The following is a 25,065-nucleotide window of genomic DNA, read 5'->3' on the forward strand; positions in this document are numbered from 1 at the left end:
CTAATAACGTTCGCTTGAAGACCCTCTTTTGGTGTTGCAGTTTGGCCTCCATCTTGCAGAGGGCGCTGCTGGTCATCCTTGATACAAAAACAAAGATGGCGGAGTGACAGCAGAAAGGAAAAGAGGAACAGTTGAAACAGAGTTCGGTGATGGAAGAAAAATGCACTTTATGCGGTTCTGTTTAGAAATATAAACACTGAACAAGCTACTGTACAACAGGTGAGGTTGTGATGAAATGAAAAATTGTTACATGATAGAGAAAAAACATAAAGCCAATAAACAAGGTTGATTTTGATGACTGATGGAGCGAATTTTTAACAGTCCTTCAAAAGCAACTATAGTCAGTACTTTTGTATAAATGTGTGTTCATCGGTCATTAAGTGTTTCACATTTTATTCTTTTCAACTTTTATTTTTCTATTCAGCAACCTACGAGGTTCCTGTTTTGTTACATTTGAAGAATAATAACGTCAGACCCACACTTTTCTGTTTATTCAGACGATATTTAATACAGCTGACACAAATTAATGTTAAAGTGTAATTTGTTGTTTTTTTAATTCAGCAACAGTCGTCCCTCTTCATAAAAGAGAAAATAATTTTTAAGAAAATTAAATAATCGTTAAATATGTCGATTTTGGATTAATTCATTCATTATCTTTTTGGTAGCTCTCAATGCCAGCTGACCAGTGTAATCTAACAGCGGTATGTTATAGAAACTAGCCGGAAATTCACACCTGAACTCCTCTATTGGGCTCAAAAACTTTATGTTTGTCTGTTTCATCCACGTCAAGAAGCTCTGCAGATCATTATTGCAGTAAAATCTGTTCTTGGACAGGTCTAGGAAGCTGAGGGAGCTGAAAGCGATTGGATCTGGGGAGGCAATGAAGTTGTCGGAGAGATAGAGGGATTTCAGACTTTTAGGTAGAACATCAGGTTGGAGATATGTGAGGCTGTTGGATGAGAGGTCCATCGTTACAACTGAGGCAAGGCCCTTAAAGATGCCTTGAGGAAGAGATCGCAGACCGTTGGAGCTCAAGTTGAGACTGGTCACATTTTGAAATTTGTCGAACAGATCCAGGCATTTGCCCTGACTCCAGATAGACTGCAAAGAGCTGCTGTGCAGATCCAGAACTTTAACGTTAAATGGAGCGACGCGCCTGCTGAGGATGCACCACTTAATTGTGTTGCCCCCATAAAGAAGCAGTTTGAGGCGTTTCATCTGATCCAGAAATGAATAAATCTGCGTTATTCTGTTGTTCTGAATGCTTAGAGAGGAAACGTTATGGGCAAGCCGAGTGATGGTGTTCACCGATGAGGATGTCAGCTTATTGCTGTTCAGATTAAGGTTTTCTAAATTTGGTAAAGCTGCAGGAAAACCTAATCCCTGCAAGGAGTTATCTGTTAAATTTAGGAATCTCAGGTTTGGAAGTTCGCTAAATGAGCCGTAACCCAAAACGCCGATGTGATTGTGAGATAAATCTAAAATTTCCAGATTAGTCAGAGAGGCAAAGGTGTGAGAAAAGATTTCCCCAAGCAGATTGTGTGACAAGTTGAGCATTTTTAAATTACCCTGAAGGCCTTCAAAGGCCATTCTGTGTATCTGATTCACTTTGTTTTGAGAAAGTTCAATACTATTGACTTCTGTGAGTGGAGTGAAAACTCTCTGACGCAATGAAAATATACTGTTCTTGGACAAATCCAGAAAGCGGACTGAGCTGTTTTTCAAGCCTTCAAAAAAGTCAAGGTCTGGATCTGGGAGATTATCGAAAGATAATCCTTTTCCTATGTGTCCAGAGACTTTAAGTTGGGATATGTTTGTTCCACTAATGGCTCTGAAAAATAGTCTTAATTTATCCACACTGAGTCCACTGTAGGACAAATCGAGAGTCTGAAAAGATACTCCACTGAACGGATTCCCACATTTCTGCCAGTCGAAACTCTTATTCAACATGTTCCTCAGGTAGACACTTTTAAGGCTAAAGAGGCTGAAGTGTTTTCCTTTGAAACCAACAAGATCAGACTCACATATTTCATCAATTTTGTTCAGCTCCAGATTCAAGTTAGTCAAATCAGTCATATTCGAAAAGAACGGTGAAGGACGGAGTCTCTTAATATGGTTCCCGTAGAGATTTAGAGTCTGCAAAGATGACAGTGGTGCTAGATAATTTCCTGTCAGAATGGACTCGTTTAGCGAACAATAATCCAAGTGGAGCTTCTGGAGATTGGACAAACCAGCAAAGGCCAGCGGTTCCAGTTGAAGACGAGGGTTTAACCCGAGCACCAGCCTCCGAAGGCGACTCTGCCTGAGGAAGGCATTGCTCCGGATGACAAGCGGCACCTTCTGGTTCCCAAGGTCCAGTTCCTGCAGGTTCTCCAAGCCGGACATTGAGGTGGCGTTGATCTCACTGATCCGATTGTTCTCCAGGAACAAGTGGGTGATGTGAGGTGGAAGAGGATGAACCGAGTGGAGGTTTTTAAACCCACAGAGGGCAACCGAGCCTTTAATGAGGCATGATGGGAAGCAACCTGGCATCTGCAAGTAAATATTCAGAAAACAAATTACATTGTGAATCTCTTTTACTATTAAGATATACAGTATATATATATATATATATATATATATATATATATATATAAGATATATATCTCAAAGGTGACCTATTATGCTTCCTTGAAGAAGTTAGGATACAAAACATGTTCATGACAGTTTTTTGGACAAAATTATTCTTCCATAATGAGTTCTGCCCATTTTGAGCTTCTTTCACAATGAGTTGTGTTGTCACTCTAAATTCCAATAAGCCACTACTGGCCACAACGTCCTTCTCAATGTTCACACTCACACGTGAAAATGGCTCCAAACAGATGCTCAGTTATGCAAGAAGTAGGACCTCCTGTATAATCAACAAGAATGCATCAAGTGGTTTCTGGATGGTAAGCCAACAACGAAACACGTGTCTTTTCCAGCAGCCATTGTAGAATGAATACATTTGTAAAACCAGCTGATAAAATGTGCTGGAGTTCAGTTTGGTTGCTAGGTAATACCACAGAGTCCACTGATTGGCTCAGCGACTCGTTTTCCAGACCCCCCAAAAATTTAACTTATTTCCAAAAAATGACAATAGGTCAACGCCTGGTTGTTTTTTTTTAAAGTGTTTGCACTGTTTTTAGAAGCAGTTGAGATCCAAATTAAAGTATAAAAATGTGCAAAATGTGAATTTTGCGTAATAGATCCCCGTTAATAGTTCTTATTCTTAATCCATATTAAAAATTGTGTACGAAGAAAAGACAGATTAATATATGAGAAACATGAAAGACAGTGGGCTGCTCAGTGGCGCAGTTGGTAGCACTGTTGCCTTGCAGCAAGAAGGTCCTGGGTTCGATTCCCGGCCGGGGTCTTTCTGCATGGAGTTTGCATGTTCTCCCTGTGCATGCGTGGGTTCTCTCCGGGTACTCCGGCTTCCTCCCACAGTCCAAAAACATGACTGTCAGGTTAATTGGTCTATCTAAATTCTCCCTAGGTGTGAGTGTGTGTGTGCATGGTTGTTTGTCCTGTATGTCTCTGTGTTGCCCTGCGACAGACTGGCGACCTGTCCAGGGTGAACCCCGCCTCCCGCCTGGAACGTAGCTGGAGATGGGCACCAGCAACCCTCCCGACCCCATTAGGGACAAGGGTGAACAGAAAATGGATGGATGGATGGATGGATGAAAGACAGTATACTTTATCATAAAAATTTTAAACATACTAAAGAAAATGCAAGATCTATGAAACTTAAATTCTTCAGTACAGATGTCCATACCTGTAGGAAAACACCGACCACAACCAGCTGAAGACCAAGTGTCCACATCATCATACTGCTTCTTCTTCTCCCAGACTTAAAAATAATCTCATCAAAGTGGTGCTCTGTGTTTGATGCAGAGCCTCCAGTGGGCAGGCTTTTTATTTGTGATTGTTTACGTCAGAGTTCCTGTTGAGCAGGATTTCCCCCTTTTTCAGTGTCCAGGTTTACAAGAGGCAGGGAAGTACCTTTGCATGTTTACAGCTCTCTGCTGGTTTGCACTGTCAGGGTTAGGGTGACATGCTGCATTGCACAATTGTTTGCCAAAGTCTTAGTTGCGTAAAATAAATTTTTGATACTGCATCCTGTCCTATCTGTTTTTAAGACCAGATGATATGAATCTAAATCAAACTGTTTGGTATCGAAATGTTTAAAGAGGAAATATGTAGTGGAGAAAAAGAGAATAGTTTATATTAACTAATAGAGAAGCTAAATTTTATTCCCTGATGAATAACATGCATGCAGGGACACATTACAAACATTGAGGAGTCCAATTACAGAGAGGAGGTGGAACACCTGGTGCAGTGGTGCAGAGAAAATAACCTCTGCACCAATGTGAGGAAGACAAAGTGAATTTCAAAAAGGACAAGGATCCTCTTCATCCCCTGTACATCGGAGGAGCAGCTGTGGAGGTGGTCTCCAGCTACAGGTATCTGGCTGTGCAGAAATCCAGTGAGCTCACCTGGAGTGCCAACACCTTGCATCTGGTCAGGAAGGCCCACCAGCGTCTCTACTTCCTCAGGAAGCTGGGGAGAACTGGACTTGGGACCTCAGTCCCGAGGAGCTTCTATCGCTTTGTGGTGGAGAGCATTCTCTGTACCTGCATCACCATGTGGCACAGGAGCTGCACTGCTGCTGAGAGGACGGCTCTGCACAGAGAACTGTGGGGAGCAGCCTTTCCTCCACCTTGAACCTCTACACAGCACGATGCAGGAGGAGGGCGCTCCTCATCATGAAGGACTCCACCCATCCTGCACACAGACTGTTCCAGCCGCTCCCCTCAGGCAGGAGGCTTAGGAGCATATATACACTATATGTATATATATATATATATATATATATATATATATATATACAGTATATACATGGGAGCTGTTTTAAATCAGTATTTCCTTAATATTGGTGAAAAAGTATTTGTTCCACCAGTAGACTTTTTTATAACAAGACATTTTTGTCATGTTATATTAAAACAAGCTCCTATTTCTTGCTGAAAAATCAACAGTAAGTTACCCTAGTTTTGCCTTATTTCAAGTTTACTAAGATATTTGCACTAGAAACTAGAAATAAAAAAGTAAGATATTATGTTTTTGAAATGTACACATGTTCAAGGTCTTGTAACCCAAGATGAAAATGAGCTTTAGACCTTTGAGTTCAGCAATAATGAGGAACACAGACATAAATAACAAAGCAGTGGTCACAGCACAAACGGAAATGAAACCCCAGGATTGGGACACATATTACGTAATTTTCTGATCCATGTTCAGTTAGTAGAAATGTAGGAAATACACGAGGCTTTTCCAAAATAGTTGGCAAATAATTTACAGGAAAATAAATAAATCAGTCAGGGATTACCTAACCAATTAATGTTAAACTAGGCAGCCAGTAAAATAGCCTTTATTAACTTTCTATTGAAAGTACAAAAGTATCCAGGTAACTGGGACTAAATATATTTTCTTCTGAATGTTTAAGAGTATGTTTTTATGAGTTTTTAAAAGTTTTTTTTACCACCGACATGCTAAATTTCACAACTTCCAGGAAACAAACAGAGAGAGAGAGAAAAAACCTGATAAATGCTGCTTGACTTTTCTGCCGGCGGCCATGTTTCATGGTAATAATTTAATGCTGCTGCTGTAATTTAACAATATTGCATCACTTTAACTGTTTGCAAAGAAATCTTAACAAATGGGTGATTATGTTTTATAAGTGCAACAAATTAACGTTGGTCTTTCCGTCCCTCTGTGGAGGTACGTCAGACATGTCTGCTAGAGCAAATGATAACTCTGGGGAAAAAACACAATCGCCGCCGCAGTTTATTTTATTGCCAATTTAGGAAATTGATTGTTGCCCCTCTTGTTAACTATTACAAAGCAGTATGAAACATTTAGGAAAACCATTGAAGTCTCTGTTTTTCTAATATAAATCACTTTTCTAGCTCAACCAAAGAACTTCAGCTGTTACTAAAATGTGTTATGATATGAAACATAACTTAAAAGAAATTTGACTTCACAATTTGACTTTTTAAATTTGGCTTCTGTCTCTTTAAGACGCTTCTGCTCTTTCCAACACTCTGCCTTTAATATGTCATCCCAACAATTCTGCTCATTATGTGAAGTAGTTTCTAGAAGTATATGAGTTCCACCAGGTTTTTGCTAATTGCTGCTGCCGCTAGTCTAGAGGAACTGCGAGGGGATGGGCAGAAAATGATAGCGCTCCTGCATTAGCTGCTTTGCAAACACCCTTTGATCGCAGGTCAAGTAGCATTGCGTCTAGGTTTTCTGCTTCTCAAGCTATATTTTCTTTCTGTAATTTAGAAATTATATTGTATTTCTCAAATAGTTCCACAGAAGACATATAGGTGGGTGTACACTATAAAAAATATGTAAATTTTTGTTGTTTATGTAACTTTTTTTCCAGATAAATATAAAAATCTAAATCAACATGTGACAATTTCTTAATAAAGAACTTTACATGTAAAGTTGCAGTATGTAAATTTTATTTAATTTTTTTTTACATATTTGTCAAAACTGTCACTATGTTGTGACAGTAAAGCACAAAACAGATAATTTGCTTAAAAAATTGCCACCTTGCTCTCTGCTCTCTTTTCCTCACCAGCAAAGCCTGTTGTGAATGCGATGGCTAGTTAGCATAGCCACTGGTGAAAGTGGATAAACAGCTTTCCTGTAATTGTAAGTTGTTTCTCCACTATTAGCAGATTTAGTAGCAAGTACATGAGGATGACTGATGGTGCTGAGGCCCTCCTCCTGCCTCTGATTGTTTTGGTTGGCAGTGGTGCATTTCTTCAGACTGCAATAGTAGCTCAGGGAGGAGGTGGAGGATCTCGATCTTTTCACAGATTATCTGTCTCATAATATACTTTCATGTCAAAGCTAACTCTTTTAACAAATATGATATTTTTAAAATAAAACTTATACAGAAAAATATAAGTGGGGTTCCACTTTATTGAAGAACATTTTTAATTTTTATTGTTTAACTGCAGTTATATAACTTTCTTTCCCCGATACAAATATAAACGAGATCCAACATCAACATGTGACATTTTCTTTATATTTAATGAGGTGTACGAATTTTTTACAACCAATTTTGGGTCCTGCAAATAAATTCAGCTTGGGGCCCCAGAAAACTTTGGACCGGCCCTGCATTTAGTTCATCTTCTTGATTTGAAGTAAAAACCGACATAATACGTTTATCTTTTTTCCCCAAATGAAACTGGCACTTGTAATTTTAGTCGTGTGGGTTGGTTTTGAGCGAATGAGTCGTGTAAAAAAAGGGGGAGGAAGCAGGACGAACCAGAGAGGAGTGACTTTCTTTCAAAAATAGTTCACTTCATCGCAGCAGCAGCAGCAGCCAGTGAAGTAGCTGCTGCGGGCGGGTGTGCAGGGTGACAAACATGGCTCTTTCCGGAAATAAATAACGGGACTGGTGAAAGATAACAGCCTAACCCAGGTGGAGGTCACAAAAAAGCGAAGGGGGAGTGAAGAAACTTGAAGTCGGTGTCACACGGGTTTCTGTGTTGATGTATTTGGACGGGAATACCTGCCGAAAATAGTCCCGGTGAGTAAATCTCGTCTTATGTTGCATACTGAAAACACACAACGTGGTTTAGAAATTCAACTGGACGTTTTAGTTACGTGAAAGGTTTCTTTTTAAATGCTAAAAAGTACAAAAGTTTAGGAGTGAGAGGCTCCTAAAAGCGCATTCATTCGGGGGAACAAGGTGAACAGGGAGTTAAACTTTCCTGCAATATGGCCGCTCATGTGTCACAAAGCTGCCCCGAAAGTTGGCAGAACTTAAGAGAAATTCAGGATCATTTATATTTTATAATGATTGTTGTTGTTGGAAGCGATGATGCAAACTTAAAAACCGTTAGATGAGCAGTGTACGTGGATTTTTTTAATAGAAAGGGCTGTCTTTCCCTGCCATGACTAAGACATGCCCACTTTTCAAATCAAAACGGCAATTGGTGTTCAGTTCCTCATCGGTGGGAGGAACATTACTCCATTCAAAAATCTGGTAATTGCTAGTTTTCCTACCTTTTCTTCAAAACATACTAACTCTGGGCCTCAACTTTAAGGGTTATTAAAGTCATCAGTGTTCAATATTAAATTCGGCTTACCAATTTATGTGTATAAGTGTTAGCCTTTTTTTCTGAACAGAAGCATTTACAGTAGCTGTGCCCAAAGTAGGTGTCGCGGGCCAAAAAGCAACCACCTCTTCAGGAATCTAAGTAAATAAACAGGAGAGTTGTGAAAATATGAAAACACTTTTGTAGGTACACCTTCTGGAATTAGATTGTGACCTTAAAAACTACATTTATTCCTTAAGATATTTTAGTCAACATAGGTAGAATAGATTTATTCTCATGTTAACACAAACTCTGGACTTTGCTATATATAATCTGCAACTGAAATCAAGACCAGTGGTCAGTGAATGCAGATGCTACAAATACATTGTTCCAATAGATTTATTCATTCGTTTTCTTATTTTATTAATTTACATAAGAGCCCAAAGTAAACTCAGTCGGGGCAAATTATAAAGGAAGAAAGCAAAAAGATTTAAAAGGATACAAAAGGTTAATTTAAAATTTGGCTGTTTCACTCTGACTTCATTGCTTATCACATTAGCCTTGTAATTTGCTTATTGTTTGTATTTTTTTCCTTTTAGTTTTGATCTACCTGTAAAACAATTATGATTACAAAAACGTGAAGGCAGCCTTTTATGAACTGGAAATTGGAGATTTGTGGTGGGTGGTAAAAAAAAAAGTGCTTGAAAATTTAAATAAAAATGTAAATGTTCTGATTTAAAAAAGCATCAACTATTAAGCAGAATAACAGGTTTCACCAAGTTATAACAGTGGAAAGCACAGATTAGTTTATAAGAACTGATAAAATTGGGACCTTTTTTGCCTACTGGGGACATATTTTGTGCTTCAGGCGAGGGAAGGTATGTTTACACTTAAAACAGGGAGAAATGAAAAGGCAAACAAGAATTAGCCATCTGCCATTTTTTCTAGCATCCACCACCCTTCACCTAATAAGCGGGTAGATCTGCAAAAGAATCTGGTATGTCTTTTCAGAAGCTTTTTCCTTATAACCTTTTCTTTAAACCCATATGGAAAGACTTGTTGTTGGTTTACTGCACGGCTGAACTGTGCGACTATCTTCGCTGTGGGTGGGGAGATAATAGCAGAGAGGATGAAACCTATGATTAGTCTGGTTTATATAATTCCCCAGGAATCAGATTATAGTGAAATTAAAGCGTTCTTCGTTTTGCATGTAGGAGTAATTGCTGTAAAGTTCACAGAGCTCTTCAACCAATTGCTGTTTAACACGAGCGGATCTGAGTTAATACACAACGTAGCTCGCAGCATTGCCGCGAGGTAGAGAAGAATGACTTGTTCCTTGTTCATTTACTTTTCTTTCACCGATGCTTGGGAGAATATTTGCATAACAGCCTGTTTGAATTCCTGTCCAGGTGATTCTGAGGTCATTGACACTGCGGTATGTTTGCACAAAAAGTCAAGTGAATTTGTACATGTTGTGCCAAAATAAAAAATGCACTGCAGTTTTCTACGCAACACAAGACACGACTTTCACTTCCTATCTTTTGTCTCTTGCATGCTCATCCTGTTTCTCGCGCTTATGCTTCCTTCCGGTTTCTTTAATTCACCACAGTTTCTGTTACATCTTATCCTGCAGAGTTTCTTTCTCTGCATCCTTGCGATTATTGTTCCTGTAAATACATTTAAAAGTTGCTTTGTCAATTTAGATATCTGAAAATGTAAATGTACAAACGCAGAGCCTAATAATAGGATATGCATGCTGTAATTAAATGTAGCATTGAATGTCCTAGCTCAAAATGGCAAACAATGTGAAGGCCTGTGTTGGTGGGGCAAGTTGGTTCTGGTACAAGTGAGACAATGAAATATGATCTATGAAAGGCTCCCAGTCAGCTTAAACTGGTCTTAATGTCAGATTAAACTCAGTAAACATAATGTAATTTGATAATAATAAACCTTTTGTGATGTGGAGATTGTGTTTGAACCATCATCATCTTGGAGTTGTTCATCAAGATAACTTTGTTTTAGCCAAATCCAAATCCACATTAGATTACCATGATGAAATTTGTTAATTTGATCCTCAATGAGTTTTTTTGGTGGAACTTTCTCTCTGTATATTCAGTCTTTTTAGAGCTATTACATTATCTGCTACATAATGTTTGCCAGAAATTGGTATGCAAATGTGAAAACCTCTCAGCTGTAAAATAATAATAATAAAAAAAGTAAAAAATTAAATTAAAAAATCAGTTAAATGTTGTTGAAGCCTTCAATAATTACCTTTTCAAAATAATTCATTTATTTATTTTAATATTTGGATTTTGTAAAGCTATTCTAGTTTGATAATAAATAGGACTATCCAAAAAGTAAATAAATTTTATTCATTACATTTTCTGTTTTTGTTTTTTTAAAAAGTATTTTTCTTTTCTTTATTCTGTTTTTTTGTATTGGCAACATGTTACTAACCCCCCCAAAATAACCCCTGCTTTCAGAAAATAAATAAATGTTAATAGAGTTGCTATAATCCAGGATTTAAGAAAGTAGGAACCTTAATTTGGAAATAACAAAAATTAATGGAGAATTTACAGGAATTTATTGAAATTAATGGAAACTTATTTGAATATTTTAAAAATGTTGATGATTGGCCAATAATTTTAATAATCCAGCATTAATGTGTTTCCCAGTGTTTTTGCAAATTACCTGTACTACCCTAAAGCAAACGCATATTAATTTCAAAAGATGAACCTCAAACCTTTTCTATTTGTCTTAAATGTGACATTATGTGTCCTTGAACCGGTTAGGATACAGAACATGTTCATTAAATTTTTTGTGTAAAATCATTCTTACATGATGAGATTTTAGTCTGGTCTGGTTTTGAGCTCTTTCAGAATGAAATGTTTTAGGGCGTCTTGTCACTTTAAATCATAATGAGTTGCTGCAGCTCATTAGGATCCCAACATTGAGCTGGGATGCCCCCCCAACTCAATGTTCACACTCGCACGTTAAAATGGCTGCAAAGACATGCGCAATTATACAGCCGTACATCTTTGAAAAGCATTAGTACAGCCACCTGCACAACCAACAAGAATGCAACGAGTGGTTTCTGGATAATAAGTCAGCAAGAAAACACTTGTCCTTTCCAGCAGCCATTGTACAGCACAGACAGCAGCGAGACCAGCTGGCCAGATATGCTGGAGTTCGGCTTGGGTTGCTAGGTAACAGCACAGTGTTTGTTGATTGGCTCAGCGGTTTGTTTTCCAGATACCAAAAAGCATCAACTTATTGCCAGAAAATACCTGGGTTGTTGTTTTTTTAAAGTGCTTGGGCTGTTGAAACGCAACTGGAAGTATAAAACTATGCTAAATCTGACTTTTGCATAATAATTTTTCTATTATGCAAAATAAGCCAGCTGACCAAACGTGTTGGAGCTCGTCTTGGGTTGCTAGGTGACGGGCTGGGCTGGGCTGGGGTTGTTTGGTAACGGTTGCAGCCTGCTGATTTGTGACGTTGCATTTGGAAGGTTTTTGAACCGCTCATTTTCCAGACACTAAAAAATATGAACTTATTGGCAACAAAACAGCATGTTTTTATTGTTTTTGGTTTTTTTTTTAAGTGTTGGCCTGTTTTTAGAAGCTGTAGAGACCCAAATGGAAGTACAAAACATGCTAAAAGTGAAGTTAGCATAACAGGCCCTTTTTAACTCTTGTCTCCCAGCACCCTGTAGTAAAACCACCATTGATTCAGTCAGCACCTCTTCCCCATTTCCTGAAATCGTAACCTTTTTAAACGTTAATTTAGAAAATTGTTGCAAGCTTTCCAGAGGTCTTTGCGGTTGTTCGGAGGGTAAATGGCGCTCAGAGGTGCTTTAGAAATGCTGTCGTCTACAGTTGCTGCACAGAGTAATGTAAATTTAAAACACACTCGCTCAGTGCTCGGGGTCCTGTCAGTGCAGAGACAACGATGGACAGCTGCGAGGGGTAATTTGGTCATGTGGTCTTCACGTTGTGTATAGTAAACACCCTCTTACCCCTCTTCAGTTCCCCTTCGTCTGATAGACGCCCTTTTCCCTGCCTTATTGCTGCTTCTTTACTTCGACAAATTAAGTTTTAAGCTGTTTCTGAACACAGTAAGTCCAGTGTTGCTGGGTTTCTTGGGTTTCTTTTGCTTGCAGTCAAAGCTGTAGTGTGTTTGTTTTTAGCTTGAGAGTAGCTGGGATTTAACAGCTGCTCTACTTGTTAGCAAAAACAGAGAGAAAACTTTTGGTAAGTATAGTTTGTGTTTGTTTTCAGGTCCATTTGTCTTGTGCAGGTGTGCAGGTTTGCATATACACCACTGGGGAGAGTGTGTGTGGTGGCTGTTATTAAACAGGTGCACTGGTTGGGTGGTCTCCTCTGATGTAATGCTCACTGTTTTAAATATGTTTATATATATATATATATATATGCCACTATTATGTGCTTTTATTGTTGAATATTTGCTTTTATTTGATACACCAGAACCAGAACAAATTTTAAAATGCAAACTGTGCATTTAAAGAGCCCTAGGCAGGAAAACAGACACATTCACAATCATTTATTTTAGTTGTGTAACTCACAGCTGGAGCTCTTGGGCGTACTTAAAATATTGAATTATGACAATTAATGCAGTTCTGAAAAGAGTTCAATCAGTTCATTGTTGTTGCTTGATTGTAGCTGTACAGTACTCAGGGCTTCATGACTGCTGTTGTTTTTAAATAGTTTAATGGTAAATAGTTTAACATAGTAAAAATAATTTGCACAACTTGACTTTTGGGACTTTTGGAGTTTTTGATGAAAAAGGATTTGACCGCTTATAGATTACCTTTATTTTTGCTTTTTAGTCTGATTACTACTTCGGATCAGCAAATATATTTTAATATTAGACAGATATAACTTGAGAAAACACAAAAAACGGTTTGCAATTAAATCCCAACTCGCACCGAAGCACTGCTACATTACAGCAGCGCCCCCAGAGGCTAGGAGGGGAAGCGATATTCCATAGGGTTTGGTTCGTTTGACATGTTGCAGTGTGAAAGCGAACCACACCAGCTGAAAATGTAACAAATGTTGCAATTTTAGTCCCCGATTGAACCAAGTGAACCGGGCTTTCAGGTGTGAAAACACCTTAAATGTTCTGTTGTGCTTGCTTAATAAGCTTTATAGGTTTTTTGGCAGGAATGTGATGCCAAAGCTCTAGACTTAAATGCAATTGAGATGTACTGTGACTTTGAACACACCAATAATGCTTGATAATTCTCCTGTGTGGGTCAATTCTGCTTATAAAATTTATCTAAAGTGATATAAAAGATGCTTCATGTATTTGTTGCAAGAGAGGGACGATGAGTTATTAGATTTAGGGTGTTATTAAGTTTTCACATAAGTCTAGTCCTTCCTTTTAAAATCTGAAAAACTCAGAGAAAACAGTAAATTTGTGTCACTCTCTGCTCAAATTATGTACAGTACGCAGTACAAAATAGCAAAAATAAGCATGGCTCTTACCCCGGGAGATGTTTACACTTCAGTCCAGTGTCGAGATTATCATCATCTGCGGGTGTTGAGGTTTGGATGCCGACAGGAACATAATTTCTAGAAGCTAGCAAACGATTTTTTATTCACTTTCATCTGTTCAAACTTCCAATCCCCATTGTTGTCTGATACAAGATGTATTGGAGGGTTTGTGTTTCTGTGAGAGGTTTTTTTTCTTGTTGGTGTTTGGCAACTGCTCTGTATTTACTTCCTTTTCTTATGTCCTACCGACGTCTCAGTAGGTAAAACAAAACCACTTGGCAGTTTCTATTGTTTTGAACATAAAAAAGCATTTACCATCAATGCAAATTGCACATGCCTTCCTTGCTAAATCTTCTATTTATTTGAAGCTAATGACTGCACCGGATATCCACACAACCTTAAAAAGTCTTAAGTTGATGCATTTCAAATTAAGGCCTTAAAATGTTTTACTCTTTAAATGAAATTAAGTGGGGCTTAAATGCGTTCATAACAAGTCTTGAATTTTGTCGTGGCAGGACTCCTTAATCTTGTATATTAGTAGTTTTACACTTTATCCTAGCTATACCTTAGATATACCCTAGCTATACCCTTGGTACATAGCAAGGGCAAAGATATCCATCTAGCAAGCTAGCTATCTAGCAGACTAGCTGGCATAGTGTAGTTAGCTGGCAAAGGGCAAGCTAACTACCCAAATGCAGCTAAGTAGTTAGCTTTAGCCTTACCAGTTGACTAGCATAAATAGGTAGTTGGCAAGGGTTACTACCTACTCTTACTACCTTTGGATATGGTATCCAGTTAGCCAGGATTGCTGGGTAGCTGGTAGTTAGCCAGCAATCCTGCGGTAGCTGGCTAACTACCTAACCAGGAACATAATTGTTAGATGCTAGCAAACAGTTTTTTATAAATTTTTGTTTGTTAAAACTTGAAATCCCCCTTGTTGCCTGGTAGGAGATGTATTGGAGTTACCATAGGCTAACTTTTCATAGGTACCTTATGGTAGTTAGCCAGCTCCTATAGGGTAGCTAGCTTGCTTTACCCTTGCTAACTACCTAGCAAGTATAAAGCTAGCTAGCTATTGGCTCACTTCTATTGCCAACCCATGAGATGTATTTATTTGTGATTATCTTTTGTACATTTGTTGCAATGCAAGTCTTAAATTTCATTCATAATGGTCTTAAAAAGTTTTAAATTTGAGTTAATAGAACCTGCAGAAACTCTGCTGTAAATAATCCCACATTTACTGTGACTCCAGAGAAATAAAAAGTCTTTTCAGAGTGTATTCGGAGTAAATTCTGTTCCAACATGAGGATTCAATCAAATTTTATTACCAACCACAAAAGAAATTCTAACATTTTTTTGGGTCAGTGTTGGGGAGATGACTGTTAGAAAGTCAGCAGAGATGAAATGTCCAAAATGTTAATACCCCCTTAAAGTATTCTTTTTAACTCCAAGTGATGATGAGGAGGAGGTTCTGCTCTAACAATCTGAAGTGTATTTCCTGTCAGCTGTGTTTGTCTGTGTCCCCGAATGACCTTTGACATTACTATCCACATGCTAAGAAGACATTTTTCTTCCCTCTGTGTCTGCTAGACGTCCTACATTGAAGACCCCCCTCTCCCTCTGGTCCTGTTTGACCTCCTGACACTGAGAGGTATGACCACACGCACACATTTAGTGCAATATCTAACCAATGTTGAACTGTTCTCGTGTTTTTAAAATCAGCAAATGTCGGCCATGTTAAAACACCGCTGTGCAATGCAGGTGTGAGTCACCGCCTACACAAGCTCTGAAAGGCAACACATGCAGTCTGCAGAGAGGGTTCATACAGGTCCTTGAAATCCTTGGAAATGTACTTATATTAAATGCTTTCAAGGTTTGGAAAGTGCTTGATTTCTGTATAAATTCTTTGAAAGTTTTTAATATTCAAACTGCATAGTTTAGTGATAAAGTTAAATCGAGCATCTAATTAAAACCTTAAATTTGGAAAACATTTGAAACCAGATATTTTCATACTCTTATTCTTTTTCTTTCTGATGTTATATCAGACAAAATTTTCTTATTTTAGGTTAGTTAGAATTTCAAAAATTATTTCTATTTGCTAAATGCCAGAAAATGTGGTAAGAAAATTGCAGCTCTTTATGTCAGGTGAAGATCTGTTTGAGATTCGCCAAGGATCCGATTCCAGTATTGATTGGAAAAATGGTCGCCAAGCCGTTTCCATTCCTCTGATGTAGTTGTGAGAGAGTAATTGTATCTTCAGTGATTTAAAGCTGTCACAGCTAAAACAGGAAACTGATCGCACAGACCAAATGTTCTCCCATGTCAGCTTTACTCACCCTCAGACAGACATGGACAGGCAGACTGGGAGTAGTTATCACCAAGATGGAAATAACAACTTGCACATCGTGGGAGACCAGTGCGGTAACTGGTGAGCTGCTGGGAGAAGTCACTGCCCTATTTTTAACACCAGTAAGAAAAGATTATGAATGAGATCATGAAGCATGTTTCTCATGTTCATTCACCTATTTAATTGACCTTTGGATTATGAAATGTTAGAAGATATTTGTAGCTTGAATTGAAAAATTGTATAGAAAACAACTAAAATATATTTTTAATGGATACTTAAGTTAAAATTTGAAAAGGACGACAATGTAACCTTCAAAAAGCAGCCATGTTCTTTGAGTCGCATGTTTTATATTAGGGGTGTCCAAACTAAATAAAAAGAAAACTAAAATCAAGCAATTTGTTGTATAATGTTTTAGTTTATTGTTTGTTTTTTATAAGGAAAGGATGTTATTCATCATAAATCCAAAACGTAAGAAGGATTAAAAGAAAGGCAACGAATTTATTCTCGCTAATAAGAACAAGATTTGGGTTTCTCTCTTTCAAAATGCTTTAGGAAATTAAATAAAAGCTTAGTCAGGTTTTCAGTAAAAGTCTCTGAATAGTTGAAAAAATACATTGTTTTCTACTTGACTTATTTTACATTGTAAGAAAATTATGTTTATTTACACATTTTTATATATATATAAAAAGTCTCTATTTGCATTAACCACCTGAGCTGGACAGGATAAATTTGTATCATTCTTGAAATTGCACAAACTCAGTCTGAGGGCCACAAATGGCAAAAGTAAACTGTTTGTGTCCAGTATGTGTGGGATCTGCAAAGATGTTACCTGCACTGTTTTTAGGCATTTGATATTCTTTGTAATTGTTTAGTGAATTGTAAAAAATTTACATAATTCCTCACCGTGCTGAATAAACTTTAAAAACCAGATAGTAGGGCTGAAATGATTAATCGTGATTAATCAATTGTTGACATAATTGTCAACTAATTTAGTTATTGATTAATTGTTAACCAGAGTATACACACTAAAAAAAGGCTATTTGCAGCAAGAACAACATGTTCAGAGCAGTAATTGACCCAAAACTGTACAGAAATATACAACAAGCATCTAAGATCAAATAAAAAATAAAATCTTTGCGCATATATTCTGTACAAATCTCAAGTGGCATAGTTTTTATTTTTGTTTAAATTCTGTTAAGCAAAACATATTCAACAGATTAGTATTCTATTGATCTTAAGTCAGTCAGAAGAGGAAGAGCTTTAAACATGTTGATGTTGGAATAATTTTTTTTTTTGCTGCAGACGCATCTTTTGCTACAAATGACCAAACTAAAGGAATTGCTTGAATATTGCATTTAGGCAATAAATTATTTATTTTCTTATATAAAAAGGGAATAGAATTGTTTATTTGCATTTAGAAAAATCTAGACACTGCCTATTTTTTATGCTATTAATCATCAAAAATAATTGATTAATGAATAACTAAAATAATAATATGTGCAGCTCTGTTTTAGAAGATTGAATTCTACAATTTACAGGTAAATTTTAGTATTTTATCTTTTGTATTGCAACTGCTTTCTGATCAGAACAGCTTGTTCCAGCTGCTCAGAACTGGAGAAGCTGAAGGTTTCATTTTCCAAAATGCTTTCCAAAGCCACTGACTCCTCTTTGGCATCCCACGTCCTACAAATGTGTTTCATATGTATCTGTTTTATTTCCACAGTGTAATTGAGCAGAGAAAAACAATGTTTGGTTCAACTTAGCTACATTTACTGTCTTGTCAGGAGACTTCACATAGTTATAATGTTACAGGGAGAAGCCTAACGGTTGTTGATGGCACAAAGCCACTGGTATTTAGTGGGAAACCTCACCAGAAACATGCTCAGATACAGCAGTTGTTTTCTTTCTGAAGTGTTTATGTTCCTTTCTGTTCAAAATTTCAACCATTACAACTTATTTCTAATCTGTATGCATTGCAATGACACACCTAATGTCCCAAACAAAACCTTACCAAAACTGAATGATCTGCTACTTTTAGCTCTGTTGGCTAAACTAGCACAACATGTGGCTGATGATATCTTGTTTTGAGTGAAATTTTCTTATCCTTTCACATCCTGTCTGGCTTTAAGACAAAAAGAAAAAGTTTCATGCAAAAAAACCCTTTTTTTTTGGCATATTTATAGGGCAAAAACTTATCTCTTTCTAAAACTCCATAAATGACCAGTTTTTAATAATATCTGTACAGTAAGTTACTGTGATTGTAAATACCTTCAGAGTAAGTTTTCTTTTGCTTTATTTTGTTTATTAATTGACAAAAGCCTCTCTAATTCAACCTGTGCAAAAAACACCATCAACAGTCGCTCCTGTGATGCCATCTATAGCAATTAATCAGTTATTCTGCCAATTAATCAGTTTGAAAATGTTTAATGTTTCATTTAACAACTTAAGCTTATTTTATAACATATTAGAAATACAGAAAAATACTAATAAATGATTCAAATTCTTTCGATTAGAAAATAAACATTTAATTAGAAAATAAATATTTTATTTTCTAAAAGCCATAATAAAGCTTTCCTTTAGTGAACGCTTGATCACTTCGGCTTGACTGAACGTCAGTACAGTGTAGGATTGATTTGTTGATTACTTTTTGGATTAACCAGTTAATAACTGGATAGCAAAAGGTGCTTGATATGAGATTTTATTTTCAGAATTTGAACTGGCTGAAGTTAAAACTATGCCACTTGAGGGTAAAACATATTTACAGACAAATGGTTTTTTTTATATCTTAAATGCAAAATCTATCTGTATTTTTCAACAGTTTTGGCTTGTTTTTAAAGCAAATTACTTTTTAAAAAAAGTCTATATACGCTTATTAGCGATTAATCGATTACTAAATTACTTCACTATTATTTCAATGATCAATTGAATTAAATTCTATTCTATTATTAATTCATCTATATATTCATTCATCTATGAATTCATTAATTCACCTTTTGTTAATTTATTCATTAATGCATTTATTCATTCCTTAGTTTATTTATTCATTTATTCATTCACTCAACTGTTTCATTCATCAATCGATATGTTCATTCATTCATTCATTCATTCATTCAGACATATCCTTCACCCTTTACGAACTGATTTTAAACATCTTAGTGTAAAACTAAAGGAGTTTGGCCTTCAGATTCTGCTCTGATGTGTGGAAGGTGATTGTTTTCTTTACTTTTCTGAGCTGTTTTCCTGTTTCTGTAGGATGGTGATGGCGGAAGGAGGGAGAGCTGCTCCTAGAACTGAGGGGAGGCAGATATTAGTGGAGCTCGGTGAGAATAATTATCTGTATTATTTCTATTTCTGCCTTGAAGGATGTTATGAAATAATTTTTGCCAGATGAATTAAAGGTTTTTGTTTCTGACTTTTCTGCAGGGGAACAGAACTTTGATTCCATTTGTCTCTCTACATATCGGACCGCCTGCAAGCTCAGATTTATTCAGAAAAGATGCAACTGTGAGCATCATCATGGCTGACAAGCCCTCAGTTACATTTTAAGACTTCCTTACAATCTAACACGTTTTAGAAGAGGAGAGGAACTAACTGATGTTGTGTCTTCCTCCTTCCAGTGCATCTGATCGACATTTACAACGTGATCGAGGCGGTGCGGGACGCTGGGCTCAACGCCGTAGAGCTCAACGCTGGGATCTCCGTTACCAGACTGGAGAACCTGGTTTCCTCCCTGTTCAACCAGCTCAGCAAACGCCTTCCCACCACGCACATCATCAACCCGCAGGAGAGCACCATCCTCCTCGTCGAATTCATGCTGGCCGCCGTTGACTGGTAACCTGTTCACATACAGCAGCGTATTACTGGTACAATATTTACCAGTAATATGCTCAAAAATTCATATTTCCCATCAGCCACTTGAATTTCAACATTTTTTGTTCTTCTTCAAAAATGAAACACCTGGAAATATCTGTGCCACGTTAGGTTCTTGTGTCCACATGTGGGATATTTTGCTGAAATATTCATTTATCTGCTGCACTAATTTGCGAACGAACGCCAAGTGTAAATGTGTTTTCATCGTTCTAGTGATCCAGAAAGCCGTCTGACCGTTCTCTCTGTTAAAGCGATGCTCTCTATACTTTGTGGAGGGAAACTGGTGGACAAACTGCGATGTGAGTAGAAATCATTGTTTACTTTCTGCCCAAAGGGTTCAAATAACACTTAAAAATATTTTTAATATACATTTTTGATTCTGTGTGTGACAATTTTCAGACATAATCACCCCATAGTTTTACTAATAAACTCATTTTACAATGGTGGCGGTTTGGAGAAACCTAAATACACAAAAGGCAAATGTCTTTGATACTTAACAGCTGCAGTTCTTTCTCTCTCTGTGTTTTTTTTAAACATCCAAGCCTTAGAAATGCAATTATTTTTCATCTGTCTTTGAATTCTTTTAAATTGACATGATTTATTTTTTATTAATTTATTTATTTTGCTTTGAGCTATCTTTTTTCTACTTTAAACTGACAGGTGGGTTCTAATTAAGTTATTTTTTAAATAAATAAGTCTGCCAATAATTAGACGTGGGTGTAGCAAGTGGTTAATCTCTGTTAATTCATGACTTAAAGAGGGGGTTAAATAATTCTTTCTGGTTTTGATAGTCTTCTACGTTAATAAACAAACTAATTTATTCTTGGATTAACTCAAATCAGTTTAATCTGGAAGGCTTAAACGTGACAAAAATAATAGTGCATGACTGACAGACATACAGAAGAGCATTAGGACCACTGGGGAAAAAAAAGAAATCAGACCTTTGATGTCAGAATTCGGACATTTATTTTAGAATTTAAATTTAATCTCAGAATTTAAACTTTAGTCTCAGAATTTAAACTTTAGTCTCAGAATTTTGATTTTTTTTTATTGTGGCATTTTTTCTTAGAATTTGGAGATTAATCTCAGAATTCTGACTTTTATTCTCAGAATTCAAGCTTTAATCTCTGAAGTAGGACTTTAACCTCAGAATTCAGACTTTTTTCCTCTGAATTCGTACTGTAATCTATGAATTCGTACTGTAATCTATGAATTCGTACTGTAATCTATGAATTCGTACTGTAATCTCAGAATTCAGACATTAATCTCTGAATTCTGACTTTTTTTTCTACAATGTTGCCTTTGATCTTCTGTTGTCAAACTCGTTCTCTTACTTTAATTCTTAGGAAACAGGTCATAATCAGTTTTTTCCAGTGGCCCTAGTCCTCCTCCATACAGACATCTGTAATTTTCGTAATAATATTCATCATGTTTCTGTCTGTAGATGTGTTTTCTCAGGTTTCTGACTCCAAGGGAGTCATGGTTCTGTCCAAGTTTGACAGTTTTCTAAGAGAGGCTCTCAAGCTGCCCACTGCTCTGCATGAAGGACCGTCCTTCGGATACACACACACTGTGGCTCGCTCCTGTTTCCCACAGCAGGTACACACACTTCACTCATCTGGGTTTTGTTACTCAGAGATTAGTTGGAGTTCCTAACAAAGAAAACAGAAACATGGAACGATGTTTGGTCATAAAATGTCTCAGCAGTTTTTCTTTTTTGTTTGTAGAAACGGGTGATGCTCAACATGTTCCTGGACATCGTAGCTGAGCCTCCGGAGTGTCTGGTCTGGCTGCCGCTGATGCACCGCATGGCCAACGTGGAGCACGGTACACACACACACCCCTACACACACTTACTCAAAATCCAAGGATTAAATTGCAGGAACATTTATAGGATAGATTTTTACAAAAACACTCAAATAACCATATTGGCCCAACTATGGAGAGCTGCTTCATTCAAGGTTAAATTGATAATTACTACATCAAATAAATAATTGTGCCACTAAAATAAAAACTAAATATTGAAAACATATTTTTTTAACGGGGAGCTGACTTTGTCAATCAGTTTAAAGTTTTTATATATCTTCATTTCAAAAATTTTTCAGTTCAGGATTTATTTGTCTTTATTTATAACTTCATGTATTTGAACTTAAATAAATGTCATAAAAAGAGCCGGAAATGATCAACAGAGTAACCTACAATGTATTGATGTTAAGTTGAGCAGAAATGACTGAGCTTTTCTCATTTTAATGTTGGAAGTATTTATTTTTTTATGCAGATCCTTTGTTACAAATGATCAGGTGTATATGTTATTGTATTTTAGGCGATAAAACACTTATTTTCTTATCTCAAATAGGAATTTAATTGTTTATTTGCATTTTTTAATGTATTTTTAATATTGTATACAAAAGAGTTAAGTGGAAAACCTGAATGTGCCAATTGTTTTGTTCGATTAATCGTCAAATTAATCACTAAATTAATTGATAACAGCCCAATTTTTTTTGTGTGTGACTAAATAGGAAAAAATGTCAACTTAGCAGTTTATTGAATTTAAGGCATTTTGAACGAAGCCTTTTTATTGCTTAATTGTTTTTTTTTATCTGAAATATTGTGCATATCAATCTTTAGAAAAAATATACAGAATTTCATTAATTATTTTAGTTTTTTATCATATTTATTTTGGTTTTGTTTGCTTTACTGCTAAAAATAAGTGTTTGTTTTGTTTGTTTTTCAGTCTATCATCCGGTTTCCTGCTCCTATTGCCGTAGCAACGGGATCACTGGCTTCCGTTACCGCTGCCTCCGTTGCCGCGGTTACCAGCTGTGCCAGAACTGCTTCTGGCGTGGAAATACCAGCGGCTCTCACCAGCACCAGATGAAGGAGTACTCCTCCTGGGTGAGTCCTGCTGCGAGTTCTTACGTGTGACACCAGGGGGCGCTCTCTGGAGAAAACCAACGCAGATTATTTAATTTCACTTCTTAAAAAAAGGCCGATTCAACTTTGAAATATTAAATGGTTGAAAGCAGGTCATCACCGGATGTGTTTATTTCCACTTTTGTTGTTTTTTCCAGTTTATCCTGGAGATCCAGCAGATTGGAGAGTAAAATAATTTCAGCAGAGAAATAATGAATTTAAAGACGCAGAAATGGGAGTTAAATTATTCATAGCAAAGCCCTGTCACATCGCATTAATGCCTCGGTTTCAGGGATAAACGTCTCACCAGAGCAGCTTCCTGCCTGCAAACACTTTCTGCTAGTTATCCTCAGCAGATTTATGTTTATTTTATTATTTTTACCTCCTCCGTGTTTTTATTCTTCTTCTGTTTGATGTTCATGAAATAATTTCTTGCCTTTCAAATTCAGAAAAGTCGTATTAGAAGTTTTAGTAATCTTGAATTGAATGGAATCTAATTTAAACTATCCAGTTTGTCTGTCCATCCATCCATCCATCCATCCATCCATCCATCCATCCATCCATCCATCCATCCATCCATCTGTCCACAGAATAAATGTGTTTTTAACATAAATTTGAAAATACATAGACGTCTTTATTTTTGTTATAGTTCTACTAAATATGATACATCTAGAAATTTTCTAACTGATTGTGATAATCATTTTCAAAGGAAAGATGGCGGTGACATGTACCAAACAATTTTTTTTCCCGTTTTTTTTGCAGAAATCTCCTGCAAAGAAGTTTGGTCGCGCCCTGAGCCGGACGCTGGGCTGCGTGTCGTCAAGGGAACCGCCCCATCCGATTTACCCCGAGGAGCCTGAGCGGACCCTTAACCTCACCAACATCGTGTACGACCTCACAGCAGCGCCACACATCTCTGTTGTAGACGCTAAACAACAAGCGTTAAAAACTGCATTTACGTTGTGTTGCACTTAAAAGTTAGGAGCAGATCGTCTCTGTTTTGCAACAGTTGGACGATTGAAAAAGTGCAGTTATGGTGAACTTACTGAACACTAGCGCTGAGACAATTAATCAGGTTGGATCGTGATGGATCAATTATTGAAAAAATTGTCAACTAATTTAGTAATCAATTAATCGTTAAGTGGAGTATGCAGACTCGAGAAAAGGCCATTTGCTGAAAGAATGACACAGACAGAGCAGTTACTAAGCTAAAACTGGAAAAAAAATGTATACAGTCTGCATTTAAGGTGAAATTTAAAACAACTTTGTCGATATGTTCTACCCAAAACTAAAGTAGCATCGTTTTAGCTTCATCTGATTCAAATTCTGTGACAAAATGGTTCTATTAATAATTTTTTCATATCCAATTATTAATTGGTTTCTCAAGAAAAAGTCAACAGATCGCCCCTGCACTGCATTGCACTTCAGATGCATCCTTTGCTACAAATCATCAAACATTCACTAAAGGAAAGCTATGATACTGCATTTTAGGCAATAAAATATTTACAGTATTTAAATAAAAAGTGTAAAAAAAATCTGAAGAATATGCCAATTTTTTATCCACTTAGTTATCAAAATAATTGATAAAGTTATTGTTACTTGCAGCCCTTGAGAGCACATTGTCCTCTCTTAACATAATTATATTGCGTGCAGTTGGGCTTTTTCAAAATATTATTCATGTTATTTAAAAAAGGTGTTGAATTTCTACGAACATTTTTCATTTTAGCTACATTTGATGTTGCTACGTTTACTTTTTGCAGAAGCCAGTAAAGCAGAGGGGTGACATTAGAAAATATTGGAGGAGTTATTTTATTTAAGAACAAAATAATTTGCTTTCTGATTAATTTGTAGACTCCTGAGCAACATAAAACATATTCATATGCTAATAGGACATTTAGATAGGACTGAGAATCGCAGACCCTCCTCTCTGAGCAAAATGCTCTGGTTGCTCCGCCCTCTTGGTGGATCTTTGCTGTTTGATTGTCCAAACGGCTGCAGACTGGGTCGTTACCGACCTGCAAGCGTTATACTCAGGGAGCCATATAAGTGAGTATAATAATGATATTTGTGCAGACTTACTTTTTTTGGTTTCTGCACAGATAATTTCCAACTTTGTATGCATTTCCTTCCCCTCTTCCTTTCAGTTTTCTCTCCCTCTGCCGATCTTTGGCCTGTCTGTGTTTGCTCAGACTATATAACGATTCGCTGTTGCATGAATGCACTCAAAACCACGTGACTTTCAGTGTGGGTATGAGAGTGTGAGAGAATGTGTGTGTTTTCT

At 36.8% G+C, this 25,065-nt stretch overlaps 2 protein-coding genes across 7 annotated transcripts in view; one reads left to right on the forward strand and one right to left on the reverse strand.

Moving 5' to 3' along the window:
• Positions 1-568: 568 nt before the first annotated feature.
• Positions 569-4,554, reverse strand: LOC114158224 (toll-like receptor 5). Its single transcript, XM_028039560.1, has 3 exons — positions 4,447-4,554; positions 3,797-3,823; positions 569-2,532 (listed from the first exon to the last, which is right to left on the reverse strand). The coding sequence occupies exons 1-3, from the start codon at positions 4,537-4,539 to the stop codon at positions 619-621; spliced, it is 2,034 nt and encodes a 677-aa protein (XP_027895361.1). The 5' UTR covers positions 4,540-4,554; the 3' UTR covers positions 569-618.
• Positions 4,555-7,389: 2,835 nt separating this feature from the next.
• Positions 7,390-25,065, forward strand: part of LOC114158703 (dystrobrevin beta-like) — a 28,535-nt gene continuing 10,859 nt past the window's right edge. For 2 of the 6 annotated variants that reach the window (XM_028040455.1, XM_028040460.1), the window contains exons 1-10: positions 7,391-7,627; positions 15,245-15,305; positions 19,254-19,321; positions 19,425-19,505; positions 19,619-19,832; positions 20,085-20,170; positions 21,316-21,470; positions 21,599-21,698; positions 22,606-22,766; positions 23,547-23,671. In XM_028040455.1, coding sequence (XP_027896256.1) covers positions 19,255-19,321; positions 19,425-19,505; positions 19,619-19,832; positions 20,085-20,170; positions 21,316-21,470; positions 21,599-21,698; positions 22,606-22,766; positions 23,547-23,671 — 989 coding nt within the window. In that variant the 5' untranslated portion in view covers positions 7,391-7,627; positions 15,245-15,305; position 19,254. Of the gene's footprint in view, positions 7,628-12,126; positions 12,256-15,244; positions 15,306-15,980; positions 16,124-19,253; positions 19,322-19,424; positions 19,506-19,618; positions 19,833-20,084; positions 20,171-21,315; positions 21,471-21,598; positions 21,699-22,605; positions 22,767-23,546; positions 23,672-25,065 lie in introns of those variants that run through there. The other 4 variants (XM_028040457.1, XM_028040458.1, XM_028040459.1 and 1 more) reach the window with 4 other exon arrangements.

Source organism: Xiphophorus couchianus, chromosome 15, assembly GCF_001444195.1.
Source record: "Xiphophorus couchianus chromosome 15, X_couchianus-1.0, whole genome shotgun sequence".
NCBI classification, from domain to species: Eukaryota; Metazoa; Chordata; class Actinopteri; order Cyprinodontiformes; family Poeciliidae; genus Xiphophorus; species Xiphophorus couchianus.